The sequence below is a fragment of the Balearica regulorum genome, chromosome 2 (assembly GCF_011004875.1).
Source record: "Balearica regulorum gibbericeps isolate bBalReg1 chromosome 2, bBalReg1.pri, whole genome shotgun sequence".
NCBI classification, from domain to species: domain Eukaryota; kingdom Metazoa; phylum Chordata; class Aves; order Gruiformes; family Gruidae; genus Balearica; species Balearica regulorum.
This window is the reverse complement of record NC_046185.1, coordinates 23,118,791-23,131,278: the sequence shown is the minus strand read 5'-3', so window position 1 is coordinate 23,131,278 and position 12,488 is coordinate 23,118,791. Positions and strand designations below refer to the sequence as shown.

The window sequence follows — 12,488 nt, the reverse complement described above, 5'->3', positions numbered from 1 at the left end:
CCTCTGGACAAGCATGGTGGAAGGAAGCTGGGGGAGCCCAAGGAAAACCCTTGGGAAAGCAACCCCGCAAGGCAAAGCCCTGCCTGCTTGTCCCCCGCTGGGGCTTTGTCTGGGTGGCTGAAGGAGGAGCCGTGGGTTTGAGGGGTCACCTCATGTGGGCAGGACACCCCAGTCACCCAGCACGGGGGCAAAGGTTGCCACCCCGGTGCCTGGAGGGTGCCTACCATCGCGATTGGTGTCCATCTGGCGGAAGATCTTCTCTGTCCTCTTCTCTGGTGTCGACTCGTCTTCCGGCATCTTCATTACAGAAGAAACCATCTTATAGATTGCCTGTGTGATATGACAGGAGCAAAGAGCTGGTAAGAAACACATTATCGTAATGTAGGGGTACGATTATCTCCTGGTGACAGAAATAGGCAGAAAATATCCCAGGAACATTGACTGGGACCTGCTGTCCGGATGCTGAAGGGAGCCAAGTGGCACCAGTGCATGCAGCTGCCCTCTTCTGTGGGATGCTCATTTATGAAATACTGTTTCCTTATTTAGTCACGGTTGAACACAGTCTGGGTTTGGACCGAGGTTACATTTTTCCTTATTAAAACAGTTTTAGGATGAATTTATCACTTGTACAGTGCATTAGGCACTGGCAGCTCCCGGTGCCTGGGGGAATGGTAAGACCACTGTGGCATGCCCCTGTGCTTTGGCCACCCAGGCTCCGTCCTCACCACCCTCATCCCCTCACCCTGCCTTCGCTTCCCCCCTCCATCTCCCTTCTCTCCCGCCTTGGTCAGCATCCTGCCCGCAGGGAGGGCAGTGACTCACTCCCCGCATTTGTCGTGTCTCACAGATCTGAAGACTTGACCAGCAACAAGGTGGCCTTTTCCTTGGGGACTGGTGTGCGTACACAGCTAAAAATCCCCATTCACGATTCGTTCCACAGAGAGCAGATGTTCTGGTCCCACATGGCACTGGTGCCACCCAGAGCTATTCTCTGCATGGACAAATCCATTAGTCACGTATGGTATTAGCCGCCCCTAAAAGAGAGGTAACGTTAATTTTAAACCAAGGATGAGCAGTTGTCTCTGAGTGGGTTATCCAAATGTTGCCTGGAAATGTGAGCATGCAGTAGCAGTAAACAAGCGGTTTGTGTGTCAGATATCTTTAGGGTGCCACGCAGCTGGGAGAACAGCAGCAGCCAGGCAGCTGCAGGGTGGTGGCCTCGGGGGAGCCCCCCGGCCGTTCGGAGAGGCAGCACACCCAGCCCAAGGCAGTGTTGCCCCCGTCTGACCAGCTCCTTCTGCTTCCCGCTGCGGCTCGTTGGCCTCTGGCTGACGGGTGCTGCGCTGGGCAGTCGCTGTGCCCTCCTGGTCTGCAGATGTGGATGGCTTTCTTCCACAGATTTACATTCTCGTTTCCCCCCCAACACAGTGTCTGTAGCGGTCAGTTGATAGCTTAGTGCAGACATGATTGCTTTAGATATTTGTTCTCTGCTTCCTCCTGCTCTGGGAGGGGGGGACCTTGGCGCAAGCCCAGGATCGCTCACTGGATCTCCCCTCTCCCCTTTTCCCACTCGTGAAGGCACTCTGCCTAGCACGCTCCCATCATCTGGCCCAGGGTCCCCAGGGGATGACCTCAGGCATGTGACAGCATGGATTCACCAGCTGGAGGATGCCTCTAAGAAGCACAGACATTTTACACTCGGACTAGGGAGCACCCGCTTCCTTGGCCATCTTGCTGACCTGTCCTCTGTCAGCAGCTCACCTTTCACATCTCCTGGACTTTAAATCACTTAAATAGCTACAATCTGAGAAAGGCATTTGTCTGTTTAATTAATTATCCATCGCTTATGCTCTGCGCATTCAAACATCTGCTCCCTCAGTGATGTCACCAACACTGTGGCCGCAGATTTCCTGGTCTGCCCTCCGGTAAATCTGTGACACTGACTATGGACCTGAGCAGGGGAATAGAGGAGAACATTTCAGCATGAACAGCTGCTGGCTGAATGCAAAAGTGATGGGCACCCTTTTAATCATCATCATCATCATCATCATCGTGATTTGCACTGCAGGAATGCCCAAAGGCTCCCAAGAGAATTTGGGTGCCAGAGTGTTGGGATGCTGTCCACACAACTATGATCATCAGATAAGCAGGAGAACAGAAGAAGGGATGAACATGCAAGCACATGAACACAGGGATGAGGGACCTGGGGGGAGGAGGTAATAGGGGAAGAGAAAAAAGGAGGGGGTAGACAGTAACGATTTACACCTTCCTCATCCTCATCAGCATGCAAGACTCGCAGGGGTCAGAGCAGAGATGAGGCTTATAAATCTGCCAATGTTTAAGCATCTTAAGCTGTCTGGCTTTTGTCTGGGGTAGGAAGGGAGGTGGAGGGGTCATTCCCTCACTCTGGGTGAGAGGATGGCAAAGCAGAGATTCTGTATTGAAAGTGTGGGAGGAATGCCCCAGACCGGGAGTGCAGGCGTGTTTACTCTGATCAAAGTAACCATAGTAAGAATATGCAGATTTTTAGGACAAAAAAAAAAAAAAAAAAAAGCACTTCAAGATGACTTCATCCTACAGGGTCCTTTTCACAGAGGCGTGTGAAGGGAATAACAGATGAGATATTCTAGGAAAGCCAGATGGGAATAACATAGTAAGCGTTCCTTTCATGCTGAAAATGGTTACTCTAGACAAATTCTTATGTCCTTACTCAGAAGTTCAGTGGGAAGTTTTCCCAAAGTAAAAGCCAGCTAAAGCTGATTAAGAATCTTGAGACTTGCCCCATATTAATTCAGCGCAGCTACAGAGAGCTCTTTATTGCATGTTTGAAAGAGCAAGCTTTCAAAGGAAGCTGGTTTCATCTGATAATTGCGTGGACCTGGGCTGTACTAACCCTGGGCAGTAACCTGGGACCAAGGGGCTGCAGGGGCTCCACTCCACATGGAGTACAACTCGTTGGCCTCACGGCACTTGGGCTGAAAGCCATCAGTGGCACTCAGCAGGAGAAGGTTTGGAGGTGGTTATCTATCAGCAGCCACCTGAGCCAGGGCAGCCTTAGAATCATAGAATCATAGAATGGTCTGGGTTGGAAGGGACCTCAAAGATCATGTAGTTCCAACCCCCCTGCCATGGGCAGGGACACCCTCCACTAGACCAGGTTGCCCTTTGCAGGTGGACTTCTGTCAGGAGGGCTCCTTACAGGTCCCTGGCACCCCTGAATGCCACCAAGAAACGGTGCCTCCAGAGCCCTGTGGGCATCACTGGAGCGAGCACAGGCTCCAGCTTCAACTGAACTGGCTGGTTCCCTGCAGAGCTCTCCCCTTTGATTTTCTGCCTGCATGTGGATGAGCAGTGATGGGGGATTTAGGGCAAATCTCATCCCTTTGCCCATTCGCACACGTTTGGCTCCCAGCTGCTGGCTGCCACTGCTGCACTCGGGCCACCTTGGTGGGGGCTTGCACTTTCCTGCTGTACTTGGCAAAGTGTCAAAGAACTCCTTGCGGTGATGGCAGCAATGACAGCACAATTTTTGAGGCAATCCTTTTTAGTCTGTTGAAATACATTTTGACAGCTAAAAATCTCATAAAGTGAATAAATGGCCTCAAAAAATTGCTTTCCTCTCAATCCCATGGGGATTTTTGACACTGTCTTTACTGAGAGCTGTATCAGCTTCTGCTTCTTCCCATATCAGCTTCTGTTTCTTCCAGGCTTGCAAATGAGTTAGCCCAGCAAGTGAAACTCTATTTGTATTAAACTGGAGGTGTTATTCTCCTCTCTCAGATCAGTATTCTTAAGATGCCTTATGACTCCACACAGTTAAAAAATGTACCCTTAGAACAAGGTTTCCACGTCTTATTTGAATTCTTAAGAGAGTCTCGCCAAATATGTCCCATTTCAGCAAGGGGAACAAACACAAATCTTCTAGCTGGTTTGCAGCTATTTTTGAGTGCACTCGGCTATTTAGATTATAGGTAAACATATGGGAGACATAAAAAGCATCTATAGAGCAGAAGAATCTGAGAGGATCTGTGGTGAGGTCTGTCAAGAGGGCTGGCTATGAACCATCTTCCCACAGTACTTTGCAGATGTGCTATGCCTGGTAAGTGCAGCAGTATCATAGAATCATAGAATCACAGAATGGTTTGGGTTGGAAGGGACCTCAAAGACCATCTAGTTCCAACCCCCCTGCCATGGGCGGGGACACCCTCCACTAGACCACGTTGCCCAAAGCCCCATCCAACCTGGCCTTAAACACTTCCAGGGATCTTCTGTGGACCACCTATCCTGTGGACCTTCTTTCATTAGGCTCTGCAGTCATCGGCCCACCACTAAATTCCTTCAAGTTATGTGATCCTCCAAACTGTGCAGCTGGCTCCATGTGGATGGCTCATGTGTGTCTCTACACAGGGCTTTTTGGAGACTTGTCCAGGGGAAGCTCATGGGCAGGCACGGTGAGTCTGTGATAGGCTATGTGTACATGCATACAGCGCTATGGTAAACGGAGCTTAAAGGAATGCAGGTGCTTTGCCCTCTAGCCCATCGCTTTGCAGAGAAAATGGGCTTCCAAAAGCTGTTATGAACCATTCATGTTCATCTCCTTGGCAGCTGGGTAGTTGCTAGGGTTCCTGTGGGCCAGGAGCCATCTTAACCAGTAGCTCTGCTGTTTCAGTGCTACTGCTGCTACCACTGCTACCACAAGCACCTTCTTGCAATGTTGAGCAAGAGTGCAATGCCTGCATCGCCTGCAGCGGTGTCAGATTGGGCCAGGCCATGAGAAAGGAAATGCAGGTAACCGTCAGCATAACAGTGAAAATCACTATGGAGAGAGGACTTTCAAAACACAAAGAAAAGCAGAATGAAAAAGAAGAGAAGCATGCCTTGCCCCTATGTTATTTAAGATACAGTAATCCCACAGTAATAGGGGCAATGTTTTTCCATGAAACTAAGACTTTTAGATTGATAGTGTTTCTTTTAGCACTCATTTTGATGTATTGTCTTGTGCAAAAATCCTGGTGAAAACATAATAAATTCTGCTATATCAATATGCAAATGTATGCTAGATAAGGGACTTGTAATAGGTTCCTCTGAGACATATATCAGAGATATAACAGAGTTCTGTTTTTCACTGTCAGAAAGATTGTGACGGCTGAGGGCCCCCAGGAAGACATTTGATACAGAATCCTGTCTTTCCATATTAAAAAATAATCAGCTTTTGTAAATGAAAGTGATAGTTGTTAGCTGTTTTTTTGTAAGTCTAATCACTCTGCATCACAGGAACCTCTCAATAAAGGAGGAAAATGTGCTCATCTACTTCAGTTTCACATATCAGCCAAACACGCTTCCAGAGACTATGCAACAAATCCTCACCGAGGGGAGCTACGGGTCACCAGTGCAATACAGGGAGATCACTATGACCATAAAAAGCAAATGAACAGGATGAGACCTACAAGCACATTGCCTCATGGCAAGCTCCATCACAGAAAGGGCAACTTTCCTGACTGTAAAACCACTCACTGATGGTCCATGGTGCAGAAATGACTGTTGCTCAGGCTTATTTTAGGCTGTTTACTGCCGTAATGGATTTTTGTGTGGTCCCTCAAAATGTGGGGTGAGAGTAAATGAGAGTAAGCATCACACAGTTGAGTTTCTGGTGCGATCTGAAAGGAGGAGAGAGCCAACCCTCCCAAGAAGTGCAGTGGGAGGGCTGGAGAGCCAGGCCGAGGGCCATATGCAAAGTGTTGCTCTGGGCTGGATGTGCAAATTGACAAAATGTTGCCCTACACTGACCCCTAAGCTGCAGCTTCATTTGATGATAACATCATGGTTGTAAAGGACAGTGCTACGATTTGGTACCAACACGACTGTGAAGAGGAGGCAGAGCATTTCCAGCCTCTCATGATGCTGGTGAGCAGATCTGGGGTAACTGGAAAATGCTGCTGGTTTTGCTGGTCCTTGCTTGGCTCACTATGGAGAACCCAGCCACTGATGTTTTCATTAAATTTGACATGAACACATTTGTGGCATTGTTCTCCATGTTTGCAAATCTTCTGCCCTGGAGGGTTTGTGCTGCTGTTCAGCACTGAGGTCTTCCCCAGCTACTGACAGCAGCAAGGGGTCCTGCGGTCCCTGGGGTGTCCCCTCCTCCGGAGGAGCTGGCGCTTGCTCGGGTTTGGCTCCTTGTGCTCACTTTGAACTTTGTTAGTTCTTTTGGGATTCTCTTTGTTTTCTCATGAGGACAAATACAACTAGGAAAACACTAACTGATAGCCTGTTTACCCTACCTGGGGGAGAGGGAGATTTGTAAGGAACAGACTGTCTTCTAATGTAAATATTCCATGGGGTTTGTCATGGCACGGAGACAGGGAGGTCTCTGCGTCTGAATGCTCTGTAACTCAGACATGGGAACGCAATGCAGAATAAGTGAAAGACGACACAACAACCCTACTTTTGCAGCTGAGCTTTGTATCTGGTCTTGCTGAAGCAGCGCAAGTGCTGCCGTTAGTTACTGTTTGGAGGACATGGGAAGAGCCCTGGTAGAAAGACAAGGGCACCATGTGTTAGGCTGACTCCATACACACAGTTTGCCATCACAGCCTGTAATTTGTGTGCATTCCTTTCCCTTGATTTCCAGCACAAATATAAATCTGAATAATACAGTACATAGTTAGCATCTCAAAATTTCCAGGGAAAGAAAGGATCTTGATAACAGGCTTTTTTTTTAAACAGTGCTGCATTATACAGGCTCAAGCTGTGTAAATATACCACCATATCAAAAATGTTTTAAAGCTTTCAGTAGAGTGATGTGCCTCAAGGGTAAAAACACGTCAGAGGAAGCCAAAGTGGGGTGGGACTCCTACTAACACCACAAGAAAATGCATCCGAAGAAGCTATGTATGGAATCATCGTCTATCCAGATAAGATTTATCTATACTGGCAACTTAATATGAAGATAGCTAGGATGATACTAAGTACGCAGACCTTGCTGGAATTAGGCAGACAGACATTGCTTAAAATATGTGAGCTGGTTCTCCATAACAACATGATTTCAAAGTAGATTTGCTTCTTTGCAGGCAGGGAGCCTGCCTTCCTTATAAGTACACTACCTGGTTGATCTAAGATACCTACTTCGTCCAACTAATTAATTGTAATTAATTGACAGTGATTTCCCAGGGGACAGAATCACATTTATCAGAAGGTTATTTGCTGTGCTCCTGCCTAACGTAACTCCCAAAAGAGAACTTCCCACACAGCATGTTGCTCAGGAAAAACTTGTGATGGATATCAAATGCTGTAGTTTGAATTGTGACATGATCTTTGCCAAAAGAAATAGCATTTTATATTCAAGCCATCATACAGATAACCAAGAACATAAATACTGAAATAATGCCAGAGTTTTTAATTCAGTGTCTCATTGCAACATTGCTTCATAATTTGCTTGGAAGGAGGGAGGCTAAGGGGTGCCTCTGAGCAGCACATACCTGCACGATTTCCAGCATCTCTGACTTACTGATGTAGCCGTTCCCATCAAGGTCGTACATGCTGAATGCCCACTTCAGCTTTTGCTCCAGTTTACCTCTCGACGTTACGCTCAAGGCTATGATGAATTCTCTGAAATCTATTGTTCCATCTCCGTTGGCGTCAAAAGTGCGGAATACATGTTCCGCAAACTTAGAAGCGTCCCCATAAGGGAAAAAGTTCCCATATATTTTTTTAAACTCCTCCATAGATAAATGTCCACTTGGACAGTCTCTCAAGAAGCCTTTGTACCACTCCTGGATCTCGTGTTCTGTAAAGTCTGTACTTTCTAGCAAATCTTGCATGACTTCAGGGCGTAGTTTGCTGTTTTGCTTTCCCATATTGGTGTCAAAATATTAACTGCAGAGGAAAAACAAGCATATGAATAATAATACTAATTATTTTATTATCATTATCATTATTAACTACTTAGTAACTATTAGCTTAGAGGTTGCAGAAGAACAGTGTGCTGGATTCTGAGTTTTCTGATGAAAGTTCATTCTTGGGAATCAATTGAAACTTTGGGTAGTGCGCACTACTACAAGTACACTCTGAAAAAAATAACAAGCCGTGTTGATTACATTGTCTTTTCACAGCCTGGAGAACTGTAATTACATTTAATTTATTGCCATCCTACTTTGTCTTTGAAATCACAAGGTAAGCAATGGGTGTTGCAAGGGGTAGCTGACTGGTAGCTGTGTGTTGCAGCATGCCCTCCAGCCTGGTCACCCAACTGTCTCAAGGACCTGACCTGAACGAGATAGATACATTTTTTTGTCCCTCTGCTGGAAACCAGGTTGCTACAAAAGGGTTATGTTCACTTGCTCTCACTCCAAAATGGCATCAAGGTGCATCTGCAGTGTACACTGAAACCAGGAGCTCCAAAGCCCTTCTAGATATATCTTTATAGCCAGAATCAAACAAAGCAACCCAGAAGTTGCCTCTCTGGTTTGGCATGGACTAATTCCCATTTTAGTTCAAAATGCAGATAAAATCTGAAAAGATTTTATCAATGGTGGATTCCCCCACCCCAAACTATTTCTGTGTTTTTAAATTCTCCTTGTAGCCAGAAATTGTATCTATTTATTACTAAGTAATAGTAACCTGGGTGGTCACAGCTCTTTGGAAAAAACCCTTTAAAATAAAGGAGGAGAAAAAAAAAGTACACAGACAACAAAATTGGAAATTCATTTTCCTTAAATTAACCATTAAGAAATATTATTGGATACAGCTTCTGTTAAATCACTTTAATTATATTTTGTTTAAGACAAGTTGCTACGTATCACATTATGCAGCAGATTTACTAATGACTGATGCCCTTTGGGTTTTAAGTTTTGGAGCCTGAGTGTGTTGGCTCCAAAAAGCAACATCATCAGTTTTACTGGAAGCTTAGCATTACACCTGAATTATGGGAAGCTATTCTCTATCAGGAGAAACCTGCCTGAGAATTTGTCATAGAATCATAGAATGGTTTGGGTTGGAAGGCACCTCAAAGATTATCCAGTTCCAACCCACCTGCCATGGGCAGGGACACTCTCCACTAGACCAGGTTGCCCAAAGCCCCATCCAACCTGGCCTTGAACACTTCCAGGGAGGGGACATCCACAACTTCTCTGGGCAACCTGTTCCAGTGCCTCACCACCCTCACAGGGAAGAATTTCTTCCTAACACCTAATCTAAATCCGCCCTCCTTCAGCTTAAACCCGTTAAAACTTGTCCTATCACTCCATGCCCTTGTAAACAGCCCCTCTCCAGCTTTTCTGTAGGCCCCTTCAGGTACTGGAAGGCTGCTATAAGGTCTCCCCGGAGCCTTCTCTTCTCCAAGCTGAACAAGCCCAACTCTCTCAGCCTGTCTTCATAGGAGAGAAGCTCCAGCCCTCTGATCATCTTCGTGGCCTCCTCTGGACTCGCTCCAACAGGTCATGTGAATGACAGTCACAACTAAGATCTGATGTATGGATAACTTAAGTAGAATTGCAAAATAATTTATACAAGATTCCCACACAGTTGTCAGAATGGAGTCTCTGGGCCACAGAGATGGATCTGTGAACAATGTCTGTAGTGGCTAATGAGCATTCAATAAAATGTCTTCTCTAGACCAAGGTAATACTACTTTTAAAAAATGAAGAATAATACAGTATCGTGACATGTCAGAAGCAGCTAGTGAGAAATATACCACCATTTGAAGCTAATCTCCTGTCTCTTCTATTTGGCACTGGGAAGAAGAAATTGAGGCTCCCTTGGGTTGATGCTAATTGTTTCCTGTGGTGAGAAGCTCCCCTTCTCCCCAAGGTGAATTTGAACTCCCCAAGGCAGCTAGGGGACCGACTCCTTAATTTCCTGTGTTCTTAGGCCAGAATGACCAAAAAGCTTTGTTTCGCAAAGGTAAAATGGTGGTATCCATCCTAGATTTATCTGTGTCTCCCCAGGATCCACTGATGGCTGCCTGGTAACTAGATGTCTAATCTAAACTCATTGCCTACACAGTTGATGTAGGATAGGGTCCCCTGTTCACAGAGAGGAGACTGAAAGGGGTGAGGAGTCTTGCCCGATGGGAGCCTCTCCATCCCCTGACCATTTCAGGGGCCTGGGTGACTACCTTGATCCAAACAATGTCTTGTCCTCCAAAGTGTCTCCAAAACACTTAGAAAGTGGAAGATGCCACCTCAAGGGTAATTTTTTCTATTGCCTTTCCTCCTTTCATCATGATCAAAACATGCTGTACAGTTTTTAAGTAATCCAAGCTCTTAATACCCTGAAAATAGCAAAAAAAGTCCCTGTTTTATAGACCTGGTCCAGCAGCTGCCGAGGCAGCTGAAGGTTGCGTTGCCTTCAGTGGGTGTTGGACGGGGTCCATAATAAACAACCTGGGAATTAGCTGAGTGAACGGATTACATTAGGGCAGCCAGACGGGTTTATGTCAGGCAAAACAACACGAGCAGGGTCTGTCAGCAGGATGAAAAGCAACTGGACAAGTGAGGTGACCAGGCTTAGTTTAGAGCAGCACCAGCTTAATAAAGAACCAAACCAGTAAAATCCCCAGAGTAGGTAGCAGCTACTCACACCCACAGTTGGCAGCTATTCTGCAGCCCCAGGGGCTGCACACTTTTCAGACTGTTAGAGTAGAAAGGGAAGATCTCTGACTAATGTGCAAGCCAGCTGCCGTAGGAGTGAGCTGGCATTAGCGATATAATCCCTCGCTGCTTTTTAATATCTCAAACATATGAAAACGCAAAACTCGGCTTGCACACTTCCAGTCCAGAGTCTTTTGAAAAATAAAAGAGTGAGGTAACATGCAGGCAGTGGCTTTCAAGAAGTAGCTGATAAGAATGTGTTTCAGTCCAAAAAATGATGCCTTTATAGCTGCACGTGGCTGCAGGTGCAACATATTTTTCCCAAATAATAAACATACAGAGTAGCAGAACGTACTGCATTGCATTGGTAGGAGCAAAACATCACAATCAGAAAAATCTATGTTCTCCAGGCACAGAGAGAGCGCTAACCATATGTGACTTGCAGTTAGGGGTTGAGCCGCTGTGATGCCAGGCACCACAGTCAAAACCAGTAGGATTATTCCTGAGTCCACTTGTGATGAATTTGTATGATGTTCTTTGTCCTCCAGAGTGTTCCTTATTAATAGGTGGTGTTCTAGGAACCGTAACGATGTGATTTATTTTGCCCGTTCTATCAACAACAGATCAAAATGCTTTTGCAGTCCAAGTACAGAAAATCCTTGAAGACACTTGAAGATCCTTATAATCACTTCATACACTGCTGCCTGCCTCTTCAGGAGAGATTAGATTATGGGCAGAGTACTGTGAGCGAGCTGAGAGAATGTCACCTAACACTGACAGCAATAAATGCAGAGAATGAAATAAAATTGGATCTGATTTTAGGCATTTTTTTCACACTTCATGCCCTCTGTAGATCTTTCAAATTTCTAATACGTGATTAAATGTTAAAAATACAACAAGTAAATAGTGAACGGCAATCTTAGTGGCAAAGTAAAATTTTGACAATACTGAGAAATGGATGTTGTAGATCTACAAAACAAAGACAAATGAAGTGTTCAATGATTATGCTTAATTGCATGTCTACAATTTCTTCCTTTGATACAATGGCATACTATATATGAATGACTGCCTATATGGGACAACATGACATACAAAAATATTAAGGTCTTAATTCCGAAGGCAATATTGTTTGGTAAAAGAATGTGATGTGTTTGTGGCTTGAAGGGTTGATACCATTTCAGCCAACAACTATAGAAGATCAGAAGGGAAAGCATCACTGCTGTGTGGTTGCTATGGAAAGAATCTCTGTTCACTGATTCTTGTAACAAATGTCATAGGTGCTGCTCCGTAAAGTAAATACTTAGAGCTTGCTCTAATCAGGTCCAGGTGCAGAGTTTTTAAGACAAGACTGAAGACAGAGCTTTTTGACGGACAACAGGCTGTGACAATTCAGCATCTAAGAGAATAACTAGGTGTAGTAGTGACTGACACCACACCAACAGACTTTCTCTGCAGTATATGGTGTGCAGACAGGACATGGATGCTCTTAGAGCCTTCTCCTCAAACAGGGAGAAGTGACTGGACAGAAAGGCAATGAACACTTACTCTATCATGTGTCTCTTGTCAGCAGTTTGCTGCTGCTCACATACAGTTGTTACCTCGATCTGAAACCGCCGGGCAAGGCAAACATGCTGCCCGCTGAAGCAACGGCCTCGCAGGAGCTGGGAAGCTGCAGCAGCCGAGAGCGTGCAGCAGCTCACCCATTGCTGTGCGAATGCCGTGCAAGCATCTACACACATTGCCTAACGAGAAATCAAACCGATTTTTTTCTGTTGGGGGTTCGCTATAATAAGCAAGTGCTAGCAACACATTTCTAACAATGTTCTTGCTCTTCAAACCTTTTTCTCTCTTTTTTTCTTTTTTCTTTTTTTTTCCTTTTTTTTTTCCCTTTGTTGTTGT

General features: G+C 45.5%; 1 protein-coding gene across 1 annotated transcript in view; it reads right to left on the bottom strand.

Moving 5' to 3' along the window:
- The window catches only part of NCALD (neurocalcin delta), a 59,594-nt gene that overhangs the window by 6,944 nt on the left and 40,162 nt on the right, over positions 1-12,488 (bottom strand). Inside the window, exons 2-3 of the mRNA XM_075743589.1 lie at positions 7,479-7,875; positions 225-330 (exon numbers count right to left, since the gene is read on the bottom strand). Coding sequence (XP_075599704.1) covers positions 225-330; positions 7,479-7,856 — 484 coding nt within the window. The 5' untranslated portion in view covers positions 7,857-7,875. The remainder of the gene's footprint in view (positions 1-224; positions 331-7,478; positions 7,876-12,488) is intronic.